This window comes from Nansenia antarctica (genome assembly GCF_963989245.1).
Source record: "Nansenia antarctica genome assembly, chromosome: 6".
Taxonomy (NCBI): domain Eukaryota; kingdom Metazoa; phylum Chordata; class Actinopteri; order Argentiniformes; family Microstomatidae; genus Nansenia; species Nansenia antarctica.
Genome location: NC_137676.1, coordinates 2,401,925 through 2,424,533, shown reverse-complemented (window position 1 = coordinate 2,424,533; position 22,609 = coordinate 2,401,925). Strand labels below are relative to the sequence as shown.

Here is a 22,609-nt window from a genome sequence, read left to right as displayed (position 1 = left end):
CACAAAAAGAAACAGAGGAAACCGCTTGTGACTCTTATGGGTGAGTAAAACATTAATTTATAGTAGGTTTTAGGTCCTAAAGGGATTTTCGAAAACGTGCATGTTGAATTACTTCCATAAGGTAACCTAAGAGTTTATGGTTGTTCTGTGTTGACTTATTTTTATAGTAGTATGTACTATGTAGCCTCTTTCAGGAATCTACCCGATAATGGATCAAGATTCAGCAACATGAACCTTGGGGGAGACGGTAGCCTAAAGGTTAGAGGCCGGCTAGCAATCGGAAGGTCGCTGGTTCGATCCTTCCCCCGCCTCAGGAGGGAGCTGCATGTGAGCTGGTGACAGGAGGGTTGCTGGCATCATATCTACGGTGGTACACTGTCAATGTGATCTTGAGCAAGGCACTTAACCCCCCTAATCGCTCCAGGGGTGCTGACTATGGCTGACACCCTGCGCCTAGAGCAAAGATATAATGTTTAACTGAACATTGCTTTAGCAATCCTTGATCAGTAGACATATTTTTAAGGTCGGAAATCATCTGATACACAACTCAATCTATGCTAGTGAAGCCTTAGTGAAGTCTGTCACATTACCTGACCTGAGCGACTGTCAAGTCAACAGACATTACATTAGTCGGCGGGGTCTGCGGCAGATGCATTAGTTAACCTTTAACTGGTTAAATCCCGGACCTATGTTGAGCAACGTTGAGGTTGATGGCCAGACAGATATCCAAGGCTGGACGTGTAAAATGCATTTGAATTAATGAATCATTAAACTTCAATGAGGAATGTCTCCAAATCATTAACTGCACTTCTCACTTTCTGAAATAGAAATGCAATTGACCCCCCCCCCCGCCCCCCTCCAGCATAAACAGGTTCAACGGTCATTGGCTAGGGGGGGGGGGGGGGGGGGGGGGGGAGTGAAAGGTCAACAACATTCATACACAAAGAACAACAGCAACATTACACTGGATAAACACATTATAATCAACTTGTCAACATTACTTTGTTCCACACAATTGTATTCATAATGGAAAAATGTCTCAATGCACCAACAGCAGTGTGTATGTTTTATAAAAAACCAAAAAGTCTAAAAGAGTAAAGGTCCTTTTCTCGAGGGGCCTCAAGAGCAACCCAAACTGGCTTAATGCCAATCGAGCAGGACAATGGACTGTGTTCGACACACTGCAGTGAGCGCAAGAGCATTTGAGCTAGGGGTGGGCATCGACGATCGATAATTGATCGATAAGGATCTTGGTCGATCACAAAATAAAACATTTGGTCGATCACAAAAAAAAAAAAATTTTTTTTTTTTTTTTGTGATCGACCAAATGTTTTATTTTGTGATCGACCAAGATCCTTATCGATCAATTATCGATCGTCGATGCCCACCCCTAATTTGAGCAATGAACGAAAGAAGAGGAAAAAGTATAAATGAAAACGGCAAACAGAAGAAACAACTCACAAAATTAAAACATGTAAATAAATACACTCTACCGGTCAGTAGGCCCGCGTACCAAAGACACGGGCGATCACGCCCGAACCATCGCCCCCTTCCAGGAACTGAGTGTGTAGCTCCTCCCCCAGAGAGTCTTACAGTCTACAGGCTCCGCCCCCAACAGTCTTACATCATTCTAGTGGCTCCTCAACCCCCCAAAGTCTTACAAACTTATATCCTAGTACTTTCCCCCCCCCCCCACAGTATTTGCATTTGTATTGTATTGTATTTCTAGATCTGTCCAAGAGTCTTAGAGAGTCTCAGGAGAGCACACTAGCGTAGTTATGGGGTTTATTGCGTTTCCCCCCCACTGTTTGTTAAATGTCTTTTATTAAAAAAAGGGCCGGGGGGGAATGTCTCTTTAAATGTTCAATTGATGATTTAGGCTAAGGGGGAAATGAAGCGCCCTGCTCCAGCAGTTTGCCCAACACTGCCTTAATCTCCACCATAACCCCCCCTTTTAATATGGCAACTGTCTGGGTGTGGTTTGGGTTTCAGAGGAGAGAGAGAGAGGGGGGGGGGGGCAGTTCATATCCGTGTCGGACGTGACCACCTCTTCAGGGACAGTCCCGACTCCTTCATGGCCCCCTGGGGGGGGGGGGGGGGGAGATAGCTGAAAACACAAGTGTCACCTGACCATACTGTCTTTCTCAGTTTCAGTTTAGATTATGTGATAATGTAGCTGAGAGGAGGACCGTACAACAGTACAAAAAAACATGGCAGTTTTTTTTTTGGGGGGGGGTTGTTTTTTGGGGTGTTTTGGGGCTTTTTTGTAAAGTCTGAGTCTCGTGGTGAGTACAGCATTTTCTCAGCCTTTTTCCCCAACCCCACCATTGTTCCTGCATGCCTGCAGTGGGTGGGGGGAGGTGGGGGTGTGAGGAAGTCTTGACTTTTTGGGGGGACGGGACGGGACGAGTTATTTTTGATTGTCTTTACCTATCTGGTGTAAATTTCCAGGCACTCAGTTCATTTTGGGCCTGCTCCAGTTTGTCCTTAGTCTGTTCCAGTTCGCCCTTCATTTTGAGGAAAAACAAGTTGATGGCTGGGTCGACCATGGACGACCGCAGTTGGGCCGCGCTGGGCTGCTGGACTTGCTTGAGGTACTGGATCTGGGTCTGCGGAGGCGAGAGAGACAGGTGTCAGTCAACGGTGAGCTAAAAAGGTGAACCTCAGTGCCCCACGAGTCATCTGTCGTCCTATAACATTTTCACAGTTGGGTCAGTTGATTTGATCACAGGGGTGTTGTTGTCACTGCAAATTAAAACACAGAAAAACCTTATCTGGTACAAACATTTACATAAACGGTAATGGTTGGTAAATGGTAAGTGGACTGCACTTAGATAGCGCTTTTATCATTCACCCATTCACACACACATTCACACACCAATGGCGGCAAGCTGCCATGCAAGGCGCCGGCCGGCCCGCTCACTGGGAGCAATTTGGGGTTCAGTGTCTTGCCCAAGGACACTTCGACATGTGGCCAGCCGGGGCTCGAACCGCCGATCTGCCAACCTTGCGATCATTAGACGGCAGCTCTACCTCCTGCGCCACAGCCGGTTACTGCTCCCATGATAATGTGCCCCCCCATTATAGGCACCGGATGCGTCTTACTTGGCAGGGAGTGTGAAACCAACTTCACTGCAGCTTAACACAGAACCCAGTCATAGCCCGAGAAGAACTACTTGTTATTCGTACACCCTAATAACACATTACCGGGATTGAACACTTACTAAAAAAAGCTTGCCCTTCAAAGGACGCTTTTGTATTTGATTGGCACAGTGTCGGAGACAAGCTCGTAACACACTTGCGACGGTGTCGGATAGATCGAACGAGACCGGATACAAATAGTTTACACCGTAAAACATTCGACGTTCTCAAATGTCCACCCAGTTGCCCGACGTTGACCTCGAGTTCCCCCGACAGGGGAAGGAATGATATTTGTTGACGTTAAGGCTGTAAGGTGATCCACTGTGCTGTCAGTCAAAGAGGGTAGCAGGGAAATCCCAACGCTCTATCAGGAATAGGGATGCAAAATTCCCACAATTTCCAATGTTTCCATATTATTATCCGGAAATTACCGGAAAGTTTCCCAAACGTACAGGAATTTTGCAGCCCTAATCAGGAAGCTTAACAATCCACTTGCATGTTGGCACTCACCCCTGCACAGCACAGCACGACTGACCACTTTGGTTAAATCAATCATTGTACATCTAAAAAGGTTATAGATTACAAATCTACTGTGCTACTAATATAACAACGGGGGCACAGATGTAAAAACTCAATGGACTTTTAGTTTGAGTAGACACTCGTTCTCCAGTGACACCTCGGCCACATGAGAGGTTCTAAATCCCACCTCAAGGCCCCCGATCTAGAGACTTTCGAGACTCTGCTTAAAACCCACTACTGCTGTGACCTAGGCTACTGAGATGTTCCTGATGTGTTATATACAGTATGGATGTCTGTCTTTAAATGTGTGCGGTTATGAATGTTAAGACGTCCTCCATGTTTATTTTGTTTGTTTATGTTGTTGTCCTTTACCCATCTTGTGTTTCCATATTCCATCATGTTTTCTCTCTGTTTTTAGAGTCCGCGCCCAGGGCGCCCATAACCGGTGTAGTTTGGTGCGTGTTTAAATAAATTGACTATGACAAGGCTCCCGTTTGTCATTAAGAGCAAAAACTACCGACACGCCAATATTCCATTAATGCTTCATCGGTTAGTAAACAGACGCCAATATCCCATCAATGCTTCATCGGTTAGTAAACAGATGCCAATATTCCATCAATGCTTCGTCGGTTAGTAAGCACACGCCCTCCAGGTCCTCTTGGGGGAAGCGGGGGGAGGGAGGTTATCGCGCGGGGGGGGATACGTACTGTACACTCTTGCATTTCCTGTTCCTTGGTGGCGAGCCGCATGACCAGGATGTTCTCCCTGCGGGCGGACTCCTGCTGCTGCTGCTTCAGCTTCTCCTCCGACTCCTTCAGACCCGTCACGTCATTGGCTGAGACAGTTGGGGGCGGAGAGAGAACATCCAGACATTTAGCATCACAAAAGGCCTATCTGCACCGTGCTGAATAGGGGGGGGGGGTATATCCCCCTTGTATTTACATTTACATTTTTGGCATCTAGCAGACGGCCTTATTCCAAAGTGATTTAACAATCGATACATTTGACTAAGCGAGTGAATCATCTATCGTGGCAGGAAGAGTAATCTAGCTCAGTAATCTAGCTCAGGCCAGGGGCCATTGGCAGTCATCGTACATCACTGCAATGGCGGTCTGATCAAACCTCAAGGGTTTTAGCATGGATGTGATATTCATGGTAGTAGTAAGTGAAATAATGCTGAAGATCACGTTTAGATTTGATTTGGATTTGTCCCAAGCACAATAAACATATAAAAACGTAAAAATGTAAAAAGAAAAAAAAGTTATCCAACACAATATCACCTTGTGCAATGTACACTAGCGCGTTCGGGAGGGGACAGGAGTACGTATCCTGCCCCCTCCTTACAATATGATACAACATTTTCAAAAATAGAGTCTCTTTCTATAACTAAATATAACATAAATATCCATATACAACATACATATCAAATGCAGAAAACTAATTAAGATGAACTTCAGTCACCTTACTACTCCCTCTGTCCTGTACATGTCCAAAAACACTTGTCTAATAACAGCCTTTGAATTTATTCATATTTTTGCTCCTCAGTTTAACACTCACATCTAGTCCATTCCAAAGGGATGCCCCACAAACAGAGATGCACATACTTGTCAGAGTCTTACGAACACTCGGCTGTTTTACATTCAAAGTCCCTCTTAAATAATAATCACCTTCTCCACCCATCTACATTTTCTGAACAACATGTTATTCATAACCTTAAACATAATTTGTGCAGTTTTGAACGCCAAAGTGAAAAGCACTTACAATTTAGATCAGCATATTTCGCCTCCAAGACCTGGACATAGGAGTCATGCTGCTTCCACCTAAAATAAAGTAAACAAACATAAACATAAACACACAGCTCCCAGCCAAAAAAGAACCCCCCCCCCCCCCCCCCCCTGCACACACACACACACACACACACACACACATTCCCTCCCCTCTCTGCCAAACAGAACTGGTATTCACCTCACACACAGCTCCTCTCGGGTTAAGTTTTTCAGGTCAGATTCACTGAGGCGAACCTAGATGGGGGAGGCAGGAAGATAGGAGTCAGGGAGGGGGGGGGTCACAGGCAGGTTACATGAAAACACAACTACTGGGGGGCCACATAGAGTCCAACTAGGGGGGTGTGGTGACATAGTCCAACTAGGGGTGTGTGTGTGGTGCCATAGAGTCCAACTAGGGGGGTGTGGGGCCATAGAGTCCAACTAGGCCCTAGGCCCCTAGTTGCTAGAACTACGGTCCAGAAGGCCAGAGGACTTATTGCCCTACAAAACCATGTCCTGTCTAGAGAATTCAGACTACTGCCATCAGGACGGCGCTATCAGGCGACCCCCCCCCAGAAGGACAAACCGTTACGCCAAATCCTTAATTCCTTCAGCTGCTAAATGAGCAGACCCAGCAGGGAAAGATGGGGTTCTGCCATCTCCTAGGCACTTTTTTTTTTTGCATCCCTTGAATCTGTTCTTAAACTTGAACTGTGAACTTAGGCACTTTTTATGTACCTCTTGAACTGTTCTTAAACTTGAACTGTTGGGACTTGCACTTGTGAACCGTGGACTGGGTGCTGAGCTCCAGTGATGGGTGTGTTGTTGTGTGATCGTGTGTTTGTGGCCGTGAACTGTGGGAACTGAATTGCCCTTCGGGGGTGAATAAAGTATTCTGTATCGGTACTAGAGGGTCGATGTCTCACCTTCTTTGGAAGAGGTTCCTCATTCGTCATCCTGCGCTCTGAAAGTGAAAGACAAGAAGATTAACGCTACGAAAAATGAACTAGGATAGATACACGAGATGACTGACAGCAATGGCAAATGTTCTGACAAGCATCTTCAAAAAAGAAAAAGAAAAAAGAAGATCTGCAGTAACGTAATAAGTCATGTAATAACAACTTAGTTAAGGTATGCGCCGGGTATTCAAATATCTGTTTAGTTATTTGCATGATGATGAGCCTTTCGCTGGCTGGTTCCTTTGATAGCTAGCTATCCTAAAAGTCAACTAGGAGTGGGTTAACTAGGAGTGGGTTAACTAGCGCCAGGTGACTAGGAAATGCCCCAAAACCCTGAGCTGTACAACAGAGCTGTTTTGGTATGACTAAACAAACAGGGATCCTTTTTAGCTTGAATCTCCAGTCACTAGGTGAAATATTGAAGTGTTTCTCCAGTCACTAGGTGAAATATTGAAGTGTTTCTCCAGTCACTAGGTGAAATATTGAAGTGTTTCTACAGTCACTAGGTGAAATATTGAACTGTTTCTCCAGTCACTAGGTGAAATATCGGACACAGAGGTGTTTAGGTGCATTAGCTAATCTAAGTGATGTTGTTTGAACTCTGTTTCTACCACAGCGGTATGACCAGACCACTGCATTCACATGGCTGTGTTTATACCACAAGGTCTACTATGACCGAAAGCTCCAAAGCAATAAACTACTTTATTTTTTCCCCACAGATTAAGATCTGAGTGTGCAGGATGCTGTTGTTGTTGTTTTTTTGCACTTTGCTGTGAACAGTTTCAACAACAAATGTAGGTTAGATAGCTACATTCACAACATTAATACGCAGCAGCGAGGGAAACCCAACGGAATTAACTAAGCCCGTCTCAAGAACACTGAACAGCAGCTCGCTGACGGGTCTAGCTAAGTCGGTGGTTAAAGTGGTAGTTAGTCTGTGGTTGTCTGCATTTGTCTGCCATTGTCTAACGCGATTATTTTCTTTTTAGCTAGTAGCTACCTGGCTGTGTTAGCCCTGTTCAGTCACAAAATGGCGCCGGGCAGGAAGCCTCTGAGCCTCTGCTCCGGCCGTTACTTTCCTCCACACGGACTCTCCAATACAACGGCCTAAAGCTGAACACTTACCGGACCCGTTTCCTTCGTTTTCGAAACCCGAATGGCTCAGTCGTCTTCGTGGGGTCAGGCTAGTGTGAAGTCTGGGTTCGACAGGTCGCTCGGTGTGGCAACTTGACTTGTTTTTGTTGAGCTTATTCGTGCGGGTTTCGCAGCGCCGCCATCATCGGGTAGAAGAGGACAGCAGCGCGGCCCCGCCTCCCGGGCAAGAAGGGGCGGGGCGACCCGCATGATGCTACTGTGGTTGGGTTTTGTTTTGTTTTTTATTATTATTTTATAACACATTTTTAAAAATATATATTATATATCATCTATAATATATTTAACATTTTAAATAAAAAAAATGTTTTTGTGAATATTTTGTATTTTGGTTGTATTTTTATTTTCTTTGGTTGTATTTTTTTTATTATTATTATTTATTTTGATCGTTCGTAAATTTGATCTGGAAACCTGAGCAGCACTCATGGAATGCCTCTTGTCCAATCGAATTACTTGGTCACTTTATGACGTTGCACGGAGTGTGCGCTCCGGCGCTCTCAGAGCGAATTTATGAACGCAGCCTTTGTTACTTGTTATTAATCACATAGTATCTCTTTTCTCGTCTTTAAGTTGTATTTCAAACAACAGAGAGAGAAAAAGTGATGCACATTAAAGTACCACTGTTATGTGCCTCTCTGATTCAACATTTGTCCACATTTGTAAAACGTGTCATATTTTATGAAGCCACAAATAAGAAATTCCACCCTTTCCCCCCTTTTTTTCCTTCACATTTGGACACATGTTGAAAATTAGTGGCACTCTACAGTGATACAATACATTACTTCAATGTGCATTACATTCTCTGTGTACCACATGTACAAAAGAAGAGGTTTGGTGAGGCTGCATTCTCATGTTATGCACCCAGATTGTGGAATGCACTGCCAGTTTACATTAGGGATGCAACCTCAGCAAATGTTCAAGTCAAGACTAAAAACCCATCTATTTAATATTGCCTTTAAATGACTAAATAATTAAATGATGATTATATAATGATTGGAGCACTTTGAGCTGCAACGTTTACAGGAAAAGTGCTATACAAATAAAAAAAGTTATTATTATTAGTTATTATTATATGAGCTTTTCTCTCTTGTTTGAAACATTCTTAAGGGATTCTAGAGAGAGTACTGAAGGCCATTCGGAGCTAACCAACATGGGGTGGGTGGAACTATGACATAACCGGAATAACGTGATATAACTCATAAAAAAGTATATATATCCTCTATATAGCATCATCTTTGCACTATAAATAATTGACCGTTTATTTGACGAATAAAAACGTGTGTTGTGTGTGGTATGTGTTGTCACAAGTTTTCCCCAAATCATTACGTGTCTGACGCACCCACGTGTTTCATAATGGTATGATCTCAGGGTTGCCAGATGGGGCTGATTCCCGCCGAATGGGCTACTTTGGATCACACTGGGCGGTTGGGTTGGATTAATAACATTTAGGCGGTATCTAAAACGTCAGTGCCTGAAAGTTACAAAATGCGTGAAGTTAAAACACACACCCTAGTAAGCTACATATGTGCAGTTTTTTATTTTATTTTTTATTTTACAAACATCATTGGCAACATACAGTTTAGGGGGCAGGAGATGGGCACCTGCCCCAAACCCCAATAGTAATTAGCGGTTTTTATTTCTGACAATATAGATGTTGGTTGGGCTGGTGTTTTTTTGGGTGGATTTCGCGGTTTTTAGACTGTGGTTAGGCTGGACATTGTCGATCCCACCTGGCAACCCTGGGTATGACTCGGTCAAGGGCAGCAGCGGTGGTTCAGTCCTGGTCTGTGTGTGTGGAGGACAGGAACATGAGCATGCTGAGCAGAGCAGTGAGCAGGTAATACTGAGCGCAGTACGGTTATACACTATACTAGCATGCTAACAGACACATTGCAACATACTGACATTGTTGCCTGTTAGCCTAACGCCACGGCGAGACTTCTGGGATGCCTAGCTAAAAAGTAGCTAACAAGCTAACCTGGATACGTTCAAAATGTAGAGCTGCGTTCGTAAATTCGCTCTCAGAGCGCCGGAGCGCACACTGGGTTCGACGTCATAAAGGAACCGAGTAATTTGATTGGATAAGAGGCATTCCATGAGTGTTGATCCGATTTCCAGAGCGATTTTTACGAACGCAGCCCTGACACAGTCAGTTATCCAATGCAGGAGCACCTGACTATAATGCAGTAGCTTGTTATTAAAGTAGCTTGTTATTACTAAGCTTGCATATATTTTAGGCCTTCAAGTGATATAAAGGCCAATGAATTGCCTTGGTAAACAGAAACAGTTTCCCACTATTACTTACTAGTTGTCATTGGTTGACATTTTAATCAGCATTTTTGGGACACTTGCAGGGTTCCCACGGGTCCTTGAAATCCTTGAAAGTTTGTGAATTTGAGAAAAAGAAATCGAGGTCTTAAAAGTTTTTGAAAATAGACATGGGTCATTGAAAGTGCTTGAATTGAATTCCTCTCTCTCTCTCTCTCTCTCTCTCTCTTTTTAATTGTTGTCTGTGAGCGGATAGTTCCTATTATATATACATTCTCATCTAGATCTGTCTCAAACTATGTGTTGGGTCCTTGAATTTGAGGGAATTGAGTCTTGAAAGTCCTTGAAAGGTGCTTGAATGTGATGTTTCAGAAGGTGTGGGAACCCTGCTTGGCCTTTTTAACTAACCAAAACTCACAGCTGATATAATAGGGTGATGATGCAACATCCATTAGCCATCATGTAGCTGCAGGACTGTCCTTAGCTGTCCTTTAGCTGCCTGCCCACAACGTTTCTTACACAAATGGGAATTGTTATTTTCCTCCTCCCCCCCCCCCCCCCCCAGGATTTCGCAAACACATTCAGGCCAATTGTGCAAGATTAACACTTTCAATTAACGATTGAAACCATCTTTACAGAGCAACCAGATATTAGAAGCTTTCTTGAAAGGGACCCACTGTTCTTTCTTGTCGCGCCAACGTGAACTGGGAATGCTAATTGCTGTCATTCTGTCATGGGGACACATTGATACATGTGTGTTGTGTGTCAGGAGACAGTGAGACAGGTCTGTTGTGTCAGGAGACAGTGAGACAGGTCTGTAGTGTCAGGAGACAGTGAGGCAGGTCTGTAGTGTGTCAGGAGACAGTGAGACAGGTCTGTAGTGTGTCAGGAGACAGTGAGACAGGTCTGTTGTGTTGCCAGGTGAGACAGTGAGACAGGTCTGTAGTGTGTCAGGAGACAGTGAGACAGGTCTGTAGTGTGTCAGGAGACAGTGAGACAGGTCTGTAGTGTGTCAGGAGACAGTGAGACAGGTCTGCTGTGTGTCAGGAGACAGTGAGGCAGGTCTGTAGTGTGTCAGGAGGAGACAGTGAGGCAGGTCTGTAGTGTGTCAGGAGGAGACAGTGAGACAGGTCTGTAGTGTGTCAGGAGACAGTGAGACAGGTCTGTAGTGTGTCAGGAGACAGTGAGACAGGTCTGTTGTGTGTCAGGAGACAGTGAGACAGGTCTGTAGTGTGTCAGGAGACAGTGAGGCAGGTCTGTAGTGTGTCAGGAGACAGTGAGGCAGGTCTGTAGTGTGTCAGGAGGAGACAGTGAGACAGGTCTGTTGTGTCAGGAGACAGTGAGACAGGTCTGTGTGTGTCAGGAGACAGTGAGACAGGTCTGTTGTGTGTCAGGAGGAGACAGTGAGACATGTCTGTAGTGTGTCAGGAGACAGTGAGACAGGTCTGTAGTGTGTCAGGAGGAGACAGTGAGACAGGTCTGTAGTGTGTCAGGAGACAGTGAGACAGGTCTGTAGTGTGTCAGGAGACAGTGAGACAGGTCTGTAGTGTGTCAGGAGACAGTGAGACAGGTCTGTAGTGTGTCAGGAGACAGTGAGACAGGTCTGTAGTGTGTCAGGAGACAGTGAGACAGGTCTGTAGTGTGTCAGGAGACAGTGAGACAGGTCTGTAGTGTGTCAGGAGACAGTGAGACAGGTCTGTAGTGTGTCAGGAGACAGTGAGACAGGTCTGTAGTGTGTCAGGAGACAGTGAGACAGGTCTGTAGTGTGTCAGGAGACAGTGAGACAGGTCTGTAGTGTGTCAGGAGACAGTGAGACATGTCTGTTGTGTGTCAGGAGACAGTGAGACAGGTCTGTAGTGTGTCAGGAGGAGACAGTGAGGCAGGTCTGTAGTGTGTCAGGAGGAGACAGTGAGACAGGTCTGTAGTGTGTCAGGAGACAGTGAGACAGGTCTGTAGTGTGTCAGGAGACAGTGAGACAGGTCTGTTGTGTGTCAGGAGACAGTGAGACAGGTCTGTAGTGTGTCAGGAGGAGACAGTGAGACAGGTCTGTAGTGTGTCAGGAGACAGTGAGACAGGTCTGTTGTGTCTCAGGTGAGACAGTGAGACATGTGTTGTGTTGCCAGGTGAGACAGTGAGACATGTCTGTTGTGTTGTGTTGCCAGGTGAGACATGTCTGTTGTGTTGCCAGGTGAGACAGTGAGACATGTGTTGTGTTGCCAGGTGAGACAGTAAGACATGCCTGTTGTGTTGCCAGGTGAGACATGTGTTGTGTTGCCAGGTGAGACAGTGAGACATGTCTGTTGTGTGTGTTGTGTTGCCAGGTGAGACATGTCTGTGTTGTGTTGCCAGGTGAGACATGTCTGTTGTGTGTGTTGTGTTGCCAGGTGCGCGGCGTCCCTCCGCCCAGCCCTGGGCGTGGTGTCTGTGGCGGGGGCCAGGCAGAAGCACTCCCTCCCTGACCTGACCTACGACTACGGCGCCCTGGAGCCCCACATCAACGCAGAGATCATGCAGCTGCACCACAGCAAGCACCACGCCACCTACGTCAACAACCTGAACGTCACCGAGGAGAAGTACCAGGAGGCGCTGGCCAAGGGTGAGGAGGATGGAAGGGGAGAGGGAGAGGAAGGGAGAGAGAAGTACCAGGAGGCGCTGGCCAAGGGTGAGGAGGATAGAGAGAGAGAGAGAGAGAGAGAGAGAGAGAGAGAGAGAGAGAGAGGAGAAGTACCAGGAGGCGCTGGCCAAGGGTGAGGAGGATAGAGAGAGAGAGAGAGAGAGAGAGGAGAAGTACCAGGAGGCGCTGGCCAAAGGTGAGGAGGATAGAGAGAGAGAGAGAGAGAGAGAGAGAGAGGAGAAGTACCAGGAGGCGCTGGCCAAGGGTGAGGAGGAGGAAGCCTTCTCAGGGTTCGACAGTAACGCGTGCCCGGAGCAAGTAAAAAATTCGCCGGGTTTGTTTGTGTGAGCCCGACGATGCTGCTGGATCCTGGATATGTTTACCTGTGTGCAGGAAGAACAACAGTCGTCGCAGAATAGATGATCGTGGAGTGAAGATATTATTAAAGCGTACGCGCCTGTCGATCACCCGTCGCATCGCGTACGCTTTAATAATATCTTCACTCCACGATCATCTAGTCTGGTCTGGCGCCTGCGCCTGGCGCCAGGGGCCGGTTGCATAAAGATAGACCCAGTCTTAGACTTAGATCTCACTTTAATAAAGATAGACCCAGTCTTAGACTTAGATCTCACTTTAATAAAGATAGACCCAGTCTTAGATCTCACTTTAATAAAGATAGACCCAGTCTTAGACTTAGATCTCACTTTAATAAAGATAGACCCAGTCTTAGACTTAGATCTCACTTTAATAAAGATAGACCCAGTCTTAGACTTAGATCTCACTTTAATAAAGATAGACCCAGTCTTAGACTGAGATCTCACTTTAATAAAGATAGACCCAGTCTTAGACTTAGATCTCACTTTAATAAAGATAGACCCAGTCTTAGACTTAGATCTCACTTTAATAAAGATAGACCCAGTCTTAGACTTAGATCTCACTTTAATAAAGATAGACCCAGTCTTAGACTTAGATCTCACTTTAATAAAGATAGACCCAGTCTTAGACTTAGATCTCACTTTAATAAAGATAGACCCAGTCTTAGACTTAGATCTCACTTCAAGTCAGTCTTGCTATAGACTCTAACTGTTCCTGTTGCATAAAGATAGCCTAAGAGTGACTAAAGTAAGACTGACTTAGATAGCCTGTCACCTATGCATTCTAGGTAAAATAAGACACTTGACAGAAGAAAAAAAACATGGCGGACGAAACAGCTACACCTAGTGGTGGAAGATATCAGAGATAAACAAAATGTTCTTCTGCTGAAAACGTATGTATATTGGGGGAATATAATGTGGAGAAAAATATACTGCTCACCAGTTTTAACCAGTGAAGTAGTTTACTGCGCTGGAGTTACAGTGTTAGCTAGCTACTAGCCCCGACTCGTTCCCATAGCAACACAGCCCTTAAATCAAGCTTAGCCAGGGGGGAAGGTGGCTAACGTTCCAACCTCAAAATAAGTCGGTCTTATTTTTTATGCAACAGGCAGTCTTAATTAGATAATTAATTAATTGTATTTTATCTTTTGTGTTTATCTGTTTTCCCCTGCTTTTATATTCATGCTATGCTTGTATATGTTGTTATATATGTTTTTATATTCACTTTATGTTCTTATTCCTGTTGTAAAGCACTTTGAGCATTACAACAGTATTCTTGTATGAAAGGTGCTATATAAATAAAGCTTTACTTACTTACTAAGGCTTAGACCAGTCTTAATCTATCTTTATGCAACCGGCCCCAGGACACTTGTAGTGTGTAGCTGATCTCTTCCTGGTGTGTGTGTGTGTGTGTGTGTGTGTGTGTGTATGTGTTCCAGGTGACGTGACAGCACAGGTGGCCCTCCAGCCAGCCCTGAGGTTCAACGGAGGAGGACACGTCAACCACAGCATCTTCTGGACCAACCTGTCCCCCAACGGGGGGGGTGAACCCCAGGGTGAGCCCAGCTAGAGAGTGATTGATTGATTGATTTTATTAGACAACTTTAGCCGGGTTGTTATGAAGGCATGGATCACCTTCTCTAGGTCCTTCTGCGGAAGGTAGGCCCTTGTTTTAGCGAGGTGTCTGAGGTGAAAAAAGCAATTTTTGACTACAGGGCAGACCTGCTTGGTGAATTTGAAGTCACTGTCAAAAATCACTCCCAAGATTTCTGACAGAGGAGCAGATGTTTGAGCCAAGGGGACCTAGGGCATCGACAGAAGGGGCTAGAAAAGTGTTGGCAAATAAAATGTGAATGATAAAACGTGTATGGGTAGGAGTGTGTATGTGGAAGGCTAGGTGTACGCATTGTAAATGGTAAATGGACTGCACTTATATAGCACCTTTACAACGGCCTCTCATTCACCCATTCACACACACATTCACACACCAATGGCGGCAAGCTACCATGCAAGGCGCCGGCCCACTCACTGGGAGCAATTTGAGGTTCAGTGTCTTGCCCAAGGACACTTCGACATGTGGCCAGCCGGGGCTCGAACCGCCGATCTGCTAACCTTGTGATCATTAGACGGCGGCTCTACCTCCTGCGCCACAGCCGCCCCACATTGTATAGTATAGTATATTGAAATCAAAGCCTAATGTCAGCCATGTTGTGTGTGTGTGTCCTGCCCCTGCAGGGGAGCTGATGGAGGCCATCAAACAGGACTTTGGCTCCTTCCAGCAGATGAAGGACAGGATGTCCGCTGCCACGGTGGCGGTGCAGGGGTCCGGCTGGGGCTGGCTGGGCCTGGACAAGGACAGCGGGAAGCTCCGCATCGCAGCCTGCGCCAACCAGGACCCCCTGCAGGGAACCACAGGTGAGACCACAGTCTCCCCCACATACCACTAAGAATATAATAGCTTGTATTTGTATAGCGACTCAAAGTGCTCCATCATTATATAATCATCATTTAATTATTTAGTCATTTAAAGGCAATATTAAAAAGATGGGTTTTTAGTCTTGACTTGAACATATGTGCTGAGGTTGCATCCCTAATGTAAACTGGTTGTGAGACACAATCTGGGTGCATAAAATGAGAACGCAGCCTCACCAGATCTCTTCTTTTGTACACGTGGTACACAGAGAAAACCAGCGTCAAAAATGAAAAAGTCTGGTTTCATGACAGTTTTGTTAAAAAAAAAGTTGCTATTTTTAGAAACCCCAGTTTTCGGTTTAACCGTAAAACCGTCCAACCCTAATGTAGCCCACACAAGCTTCACTCTTTGCAAGACGTGGGCCCCTATAAACTGTTCAAAATAGATTTTTATGTTCATATAAGGAATCTCATTCCCAGTTACAGTAGGAGCAGACAGTGATGTGTTTTATGATTTAGGGGGCCCGTTCAGCCAGATCAGGGGTGGATAACAACTTATAATGGGGTCTTCATGAACCACTTAAAAGAAATGCCATATTAAACAGCCAATTTCTGTGTGTGAAAGAGCTTCTAATGCTATCATAAGGTCTAGTTTTGGCGGGGCCCAATACTATATTCTTTCATAGGGCCCAAAATTCGACCGGGGTCCCTGCGACAAGAAATGCAAAGAGCCCCTTGATCTCTTGGGGGCCTGGGCCCGGTAGGCCCGTTGGGTAATATGTCCTTGCATAGCAGAGCAGAGTTCAAAAGTGCATTATGGGACTTTTTTTAGAAGGTAAACAGCGTTCTGATGGCTTTGACGCTGCCGCCGCACGTGAAGACAGTAGGCATGGATGGATTGACCAGAAGTGCTTCAGTTATTATTATTATTATACATGAAAATTGATTTTGTGTGTAAACTTCCTCTTCTTTTTTAAAGTAATTTTTTTTCTGAGTGGGGCAGTCCCGCTCATATTTGTCTTTTTATTGTGATAGAGATAGTAGAGATTTAGACAGGAAGGATGGGTGAGAGAGAGAGAAGGGATGACATGCAGGATGTGTCCATGGCCGGAATCGAACCGGGAACCCTGCGGTTACATGGTCAACGTTTAACCCACTACGCCACCTAAGTGTCCCTCCCCCTCTTTTTTTTAAGTCATTTTTCCCCTCCCTCTTGTCTTTTTCCTTCTGTAGGTCTTGTTCCCCTCCTGGGCATCGACGTGTGGGAGCACGCGTACTACCTCCAGTACAAGAACGTGCGCCCCGACTACGTCAAAGCCATCTGGAACGTCGTCAACTGGGAGAACGTGAGCGACCGTCTCCTAGCGGCCAAAAAGTAGAGAGACTATGACCCCCCCCTTCCCCCCCTCCCCCCACACCCCAAACTGTACCCCCTCAGAGCGCACAAAATGGCCGCCTCCCACAGCGAGGAGCGCCCTCTAACCCTCATACTCAAACGAAGGCCGCCGCGTCGCGTAGGAGCCAGACGTCCAGAGTGTTATTACTCAGTCTTAGAGAGCAGCTGTGTGTTCGTCAGCATGAATATCAATAACACAAGAATCGGAAAAAAGATGAAATGTATTTGATGTATGATAATAAATTATATGATTTGAATTGCATTTGCTTGCTTTGTTTTTTGTAAAAAAAGAAGAAAAAAAATGGACTGACTTGTATAGCGCCTTATTCCAAAACGCTTTACAATCATTTGTAATTAATAATTTTGCCATTTAGCAGACGCTTTTATCCAAAGCGACTTACAATTACGAATTACAGGGACATTCCCCCTGGAGTAACTGAGGGCTAAGTGCCTTACCCAAGGGCACACTAGTAGTGGTGTGGCTTCAGGCGGGATTTGAACTCGCAACCTTCCGATCACAAGTCCAACTCACTATCCACTAGACCACCACTACCCCACTACAACGGCCTCTCATTCACCCGTTCACGCACACATTCACACACCAATGGCGGCCAAGCTGCCATGCAAGGCGCCGGCCTGCCCGCTCATTGGGAGCAATTTGGGGTTCAGTGTCTTGCCCAATGACACCTCGACATGTAGCCAGCCTGGGTTCGAACCGCCGATCTGCCGACCTTGCGATCATTAGACGCCGGCTCCTCTACCTCCTGCGCCACAGCCGCCCCTGTGTGTGTGTGTGTTGTGTAAAGGTCAGTGTCACTCCATGCAGCTGCATAATGTAACAGCTATGTTAGTATTCAGTTGACACGACAACTAACCCAACGACGTCAGACGACTCAGCTGTTTCGCGTTTCGTTTTACGTTTACATTCAGAACAGCCGACAGGTGGGCCGGAAACCAAAACAACTGAAACAGGAAGTCCCGATGTGTGTGAGAAGTGGGAAAGTGAGAAGGAGGCATGTGGTGGGGGGAAATGATTTTGAAAGGAAGATTTAGAGCCGTGGAATTATGACTTATGTTCTGGTCGGGGGTGGAGATAAACGTGTTGTTTTGTTTTAATTCCGATTCACTCGGCGGCTCTGAGTGAGAGAAACGCCTTTTGGCTTCCTGAGATCTCCCGTGATTGATCATCTCATGGTCGTCGGAAACCTCATATTCATATTATTGGAGGTGGGCCCCAACTAAGCCATATGGAAGCAATTAACTTTTTTTTTTTAATCATAAAAACTTGCATCTGGTGCAATTCATCATTTCCCTGTTGCTGACTTGTCTGTTCTCGTTCGCTGTGACAGTGTTGTTCATCGGCCCTGACGAGGGAGAGGTGGCGATGAAGGAGGATGTGGTCATAATTGGGTCATAACTCGTTAAAAGCGGACAGCTTGTTTCATTGTGTTCGTTCTTGGAAAAGATGAGTTGACCTAGTCAGTATTTTTTTTTTTTCACACTTTTCCTTATGCCTTATGCCTTATGCCTTGGCCTCATTATAAAACCATGACACTTGTAATTACTATTATTCACCAAGAGGTGGCGCTGTATGTCCATTTGAAACGAACGCACCGTACTCAAACGAAGTGCATTGGCCCTGTCTCTCTGTCTTTCTTTCTAAGACATCTCCCCACAGGCTTTGCTTGTTGAAAAGCAGATGTATGTAAATGGATTTTAACATATTTTTACATATCTGTCTGTTAGTAGGATGGAGAATTGCAGCACAGACATGATGTAGGACCACTGGCGGACTCAGGGGGGGGCAGGGGGGGCGACGACCGCCCCTCCTGGTGCCCCCCGGTTGAAAAACGTCTTTCAAGTGCCCTTTTGAGTGGCAAAAATGCCCTTTTGAGTGGCGAAAATTAGAGGACGTGCCCTATTGGTGCCCCTCCAATGGTCTAAACCTGACCATGTGCCTCCACAGTTGAAAGACGTAGCACTAAAGTGCCCTTTTGAGTGGCAAAATTAGAGGATATGCCCTATTGGCTGCCCTTCCAATGGTCTAAACTTGACCATGTGCACTAATGGGGTTCCATGTTGTGCAGTAGGTGCCCTTTTTTTCTTTTCGCCCCCCCTGCCCTTCAAACAGCCCGAGTCTGCCACTGTAGGACCCCCATGATGAAGAGAGAAGCTGACCTGAAAAAACTCTTTGGCATTCATGAATATGAATGAATGAAGGATCTTTATTGTCTTTGTACGGGTACAACCAAATTGAAATGCAAACCCTAGGTGCTAACAATCAAAACACCGTCCTAAGATAATAGTAAGTAAGTAAAGCTTTATTTATATAGCGTCTTTCGTACATGAAATGTAACTCAAAGTTATAATAAAACACAGTCCTAAGATAATAAAAAACAAGAATGAGACATAAATAGACATAAATGGGGGGATATACCTAAAGTAATCGGTAGGAATCTGAGTATGTATCTATTATGTAAACTTATATACACAATATGGCCTACTCACAGGGGGGTGTATAGACTGAGGGGTGTTAGCATGTAACTATGTACTTAACATATAAACATATGAACTAGTAAACTTATATACAGTGTATGTAAACATAAACACAAGAATCTAAACATATTGCACGGTTATAGAACATTGCACTGTTCCCACAGTTCTGACTGACCTTTCCTAAGAAAGTAAGAGAGCATTTGATCAGCCAGCCCCCTGATCTCAGACTGGTGTGACGTCCATCCTCTCCGGCAGGTGTGAGACAAAGCTAATCTAAATCTCATTATGACATCATGTCAATATTATATTCATATTTAGTTTTTCCATACGTGATATAATCACCTCTAATACCGTCGCACCCTGTAACACACCCAGGTTCCACTCTGGCCAGGTTCCATGTACTGACCCTCCCGTACACACTCACACACACACACACTCATAAACACACACACACACACACACCCATACACACACCCATACCCCCACACACACACACACCCATACACACACACACACACACCCATACACACACACACACACACACACACACACACACACACACTCATACACACACACACACACACACACACACACACACACACACACACACACTCACACACACACACACACACCCACCCACACACACCCATACACACACACACACACACACACACACACACACAGAGATGCTCTTGCCATCTGTTGCAGTATTAGATTCCTTACTGTCTCCGTGGCAATCGTCTCTGGACAGATTTCAGGGGAAGGATGTTCCTCAACCTTTGTGTGTGTGTGTGTGTGTGTGTGTGTGTGTGTGTGTGTGTGTTCCTCAACCTTTGAGGAACAGGAGAGCTGTTTGCCTAACCTCTGCTCCCCCACCATTCATCACTTGGTCAGACTACAGTGAATAGTAGTCCATTGAAGTGAGAGATACACTTTATTAGGAACACTATACTAATACTGGGTACAGGGTAAATGAATGGTAAATGGACTGCACTTATATAGCACCTTATTCCAAAGCGCTGTACAACGGCCTCTCATTCACCCGTTCACACACCAATGGCAGCAAGCTGCCATGCAGGGCGCTGGCCCGCTCACTGGGAGCAATTTGGGGTTCTGTGTCTTGCCCAAGGACACTTCGACATGTGGCCAGCCGGGGCTCGAACCGCCGATCTGCCAACCTTGCGATCATTAGACGGCGGCTCTACCTCCTGTGCCACAGCCGCCCCTTTGCTCTCAAAACAGCTTCAATCCTTCGTCGCCTTGATTCCACCACAAGATGTTGGAAACCCACGGTGCATTACCATGCTGGAAGCAGCCATTAGAAGATGAAGGTACATTGTGGCCGTGAAGGGAGGCACACGGTCAGCAACGGTACTCGAATAGGCTGTGGGCATTCAAGGGGTGACTGATTGGTATTAACAGGCCCCAAAGTGTGCCAAGAAAACATTCCCCACACCATTACACCACCTCCACCAGCTTGGACTGTGAGTGTTGACACAAGGCAGGTTTGGGTCCATGGATTCATGCTGTTTGGCACCAGATCCTGACCCTACCATCTGTGTGTGCCTCAGCAGAAAATCGAGATTAATCAGGCCAGCCAGGCTACATTTTTCCAGAGAACAGTCTTCAACTGTCGGGTGTTCTGGTGAGCCTGTTCCCAACTGCCACCTCAGCGTTCTGGTCTTGGCTGACAGGAGTGGAACCCGACGTGGCCTTCTGCCGTTCCTTCTGCCGTTCCTTCTGCTGTTCCTTCTGCCGTTCCTTCTGCCGTTCCTTCTGCCGTTCCTTCTGCCGTTCCTTCTGCCGTTCCTTCTGCCGTTCCTTCTTATGTTCCTTCTGCCGTTCCTTCTGCTGTTCCTTCTGCCGTTCCTTCTGCCGTTCCTTCTGCCGTTCCTTCTGCCGTTCCTTCTGCCGTTCCTTCTGCCGTTCCTTCTGCCGTTCCTTCTGCCGTTCCTTCTGCCGTTCCTTCTGCCGTTCCTTCTTCTGTTCCTTCTTCTGTTCCTTCTGCTGTTCCTTCTGCCGTTCCTTCTGCCGTTCCTTCTGCCGTTCCTTCTTCTGTTCCTTCTGCCGTTCCTTCTGCCGTTCCTTCTGCTGTTCCTTCTTCTGTTCCTTCTTCTGTTCCTTCTTCTGTTCCTTCTTCTGTTCCTTCTGCTGTTCCTTCTGCCGTTCCTTCTGCCGTTCCTTCTTCTGTTCCTTCTGCCGTTCCTTCTTCTGTTCCTTCTGCTGTTCCTTCTGCCGTTCCTTCTGTTGTTCCTTCTGCCGTTCCTTCTGCTGTTCCTTCTGCTGTTCCTTCTGCCGTTCCTTCTGCCGTTCCTTCTGCTGTTCCTTCTGCCGTTCCTTCTGCTGTTCCTTCTGCCGTTCCTTCTGCCGTTCCTTCTGTTCCTTCTGTCGTTCCTTCTGCCGTTCCTTCTGCCGTTCCTTCTGCCGTTCCTTCTGCCGTTCCTTCCTCTGTTCCTTCTGCTGTTCCTTCTGCCGTTCCTTCTGCCGTTCCTTCTGCCGTTCCTTCTGCCGTTCCTTCTGCCGTTCCTTCCTCTGTTCCTTCTGCCGTTCCTTCTGCCGTTCCTTCTGTTGTTCCTTCTGCCGTTCCTTCTGCTGTTCCTTCTGCTGTTCCTTCTGTCGTTCCTTCTGCCGTTCCTTCTGTTGTTCCTTCTGCCGTTCCTTCTGCTGTTCCTTCTGCCGTTCCTTCTGCCGTTCCTTCTGCCGTTCCTTCTGCTGTTCCTTCTGCTGTTCCTTCTGCCGTTCCTTCTGCCGTTCCTTCTGCCGTTCCTTCTGCCGTTCCTTCTTCTGTTCCTTCTGCCGTTCCTTCTGCCGTTCCTTCTTATGTTCCTTCTGCCGTTCCTTCTGCCGTTCCTTCTTATGTTCCTTCTGCCGTTCCTTCTGCCGTTCCTTCTTCTGTTCCTTCTGCTGTTCCTTCTTCTGTTCCTTCTGCTGTTCCTTCTTCTGTTCCTTCTGCTGTTCCTTCTTCTGTTCCTTCTGCCGTTCCTTCTGCCGTTCCTTCTGCCGTTCCTTCTGCCGTTCCTTCTGCCGTTCCTTCTGCCGTTCCTTCTGCCGTTCCTTCTGCCGTTCCTTCTGCCGTTCCTTCTGCCGTTCCTTCTGCCGTTCCTTCTGCCGTTCCTTCTGCTGTTCCTTCTGCCGTTCCTTCTGACGTTCCTTCTGCCGTTCCTTCTGCCGTTCCTTCTGCCGTTCCTTCTGTTGTTCCTTCTGTTCCTTCTTCTGTTCCTTCTTCTGTTCCTTCTGCCGTTCCTTCTTCTGTTCCTTCTTCTGCTGTTCCTTCTGCTGTTCCTTCTGCCGTTCCTTCTGCCGTTCTTTCTGCTGTTCCTTCTTCTGTCCCTTCTGCAGTTCCTTCTGCAGTTCCTTCTGCCGTTCCTTCTGCCGTTCCTTCTGCCGTTCCTTCTGCCGTTCCTTCTGCCGTTCCTTCTGCCGTTCCTACTTCTGTTCCTTCTGCCGTTCCTTCTTCTGTTCCTTCTGCCGTTCCTTCTGCCGTTCCTTCTGCCGTTCCTTCTGCCGTTCCT

The 22,609-nt window shown here is 46.3% G+C and overlaps 3 protein-coding genes across 3 annotated transcripts in view; 1 reads left to right on the top strand and 2 right to left on the bottom strand.

Annotated features, from left to right (window-relative positions):
- LOC308159672 (pre-mRNA-splicing regulator WTAP-like) overlaps positions 1 to 1,635 on the bottom strand; it is a gene marked incomplete at its 3' end in the record, with an annotated part of 5,446 nt that extends 3,811 nt beyond the window's left edge. Inside the window, exon 1 of the mRNA XM_080533488.1 lies at positions 1,494 to 1,635. The remainder of the gene's footprint in view (positions 1 to 1,493) is intronic.
- Positions 1,636 to 2,382: 747 nt separating this feature from the next.
- LOC308159599 (pre-mRNA-splicing regulator WTAP) lies at positions 2,383 to 7,636 on the bottom strand. The gene is made up of 6 exons (XM_080533418.1): positions 7,511 to 7,636; positions 6,353 to 6,390; positions 5,626 to 5,681; positions 5,422 to 5,480; positions 4,368 to 4,495; positions 2,383 to 2,609 (listed from the first exon to the last, which is right to left on the bottom strand). The coding sequence occupies exons 2-6, from the start codon at positions 6,380 to 6,382 to the stop codon at positions 2,427 to 2,429; spliced, it is 456 nt and encodes a 151-aa protein (XP_080389544.1). The 5' UTR covers positions 6,383 to 6,390; positions 7,511 to 7,636; the 3' UTR covers positions 2,383 to 2,426.
- Positions 7,637 to 9,296: 1,660 nt separating this feature from the next.
- On the top strand, positions 9,297 to 16,849 carry sod2 (superoxide dismutase 2, mitochondrial). The gene is made up of 5 exons (XM_080533575.1): positions 9,297 to 9,374; positions 12,190 to 12,401; positions 14,233 to 14,349; positions 15,029 to 15,208; positions 16,439 to 16,849. The coding sequence occupies exons 1-5, from the start codon at positions 9,346 to 9,348 to the stop codon at positions 16,582 to 16,584; spliced, it is 684 nt and encodes a 227-aa protein (XP_080389701.1). The 5' UTR covers positions 9,297 to 9,345; the 3' UTR covers positions 16,585 to 16,849.
- Positions 16,850 to 22,609: the final 5,760 nt, after the last annotated feature.

What these genes read in the sequence shown, in the direction of transcription:
- sod2 (XM_080533575.1), top strand. Translation starts at nt 9,346, where the DNA reads ATGAGCATGCTGAGCAGAGCAGTGAGCAG. An exon ending in CTGAGCAGAGCAGTGAGCAG is followed by an intron (nt 9,375 to 12,189) that starts GTAATACTGAGC and finishes TTGTGTTGCCAG; the next exon opens with GTGCGCGGCGTCCCTCCGCC. An exon ending in CCAGGAGGCGCTGGCCAAGG is followed by an intron (nt 12,402 to 14,232) that starts GTGAGGAGGATG and finishes TATGTGTTCCAG; the next exon opens with GTGACGTGACAGCACAGGTG.
- LOC308159599 (XM_080533418.1), bottom strand. Translation starts at nt 6,382, where the DNA reads ATGACGAATGAGGAACCTCTTCCAAAGAAG. An exon ending in CGAGAGGAGCTGTGTGTGAG is followed by an intron (nt 5,481 to 5,625) that starts GTGAATACCAGT and finishes ACTTTATTTTAG; the next exon opens with GTGGAAGCAGCATGACTCCT. An exon ending in AGGAAATGCAAGAGTGTACA is followed by an intron (nt 2,610 to 4,367) that starts GTACGTATCCCC and finishes TCGCCTCCGCAG; the next exon opens with ACCCAGATCCAGTACCTCAA.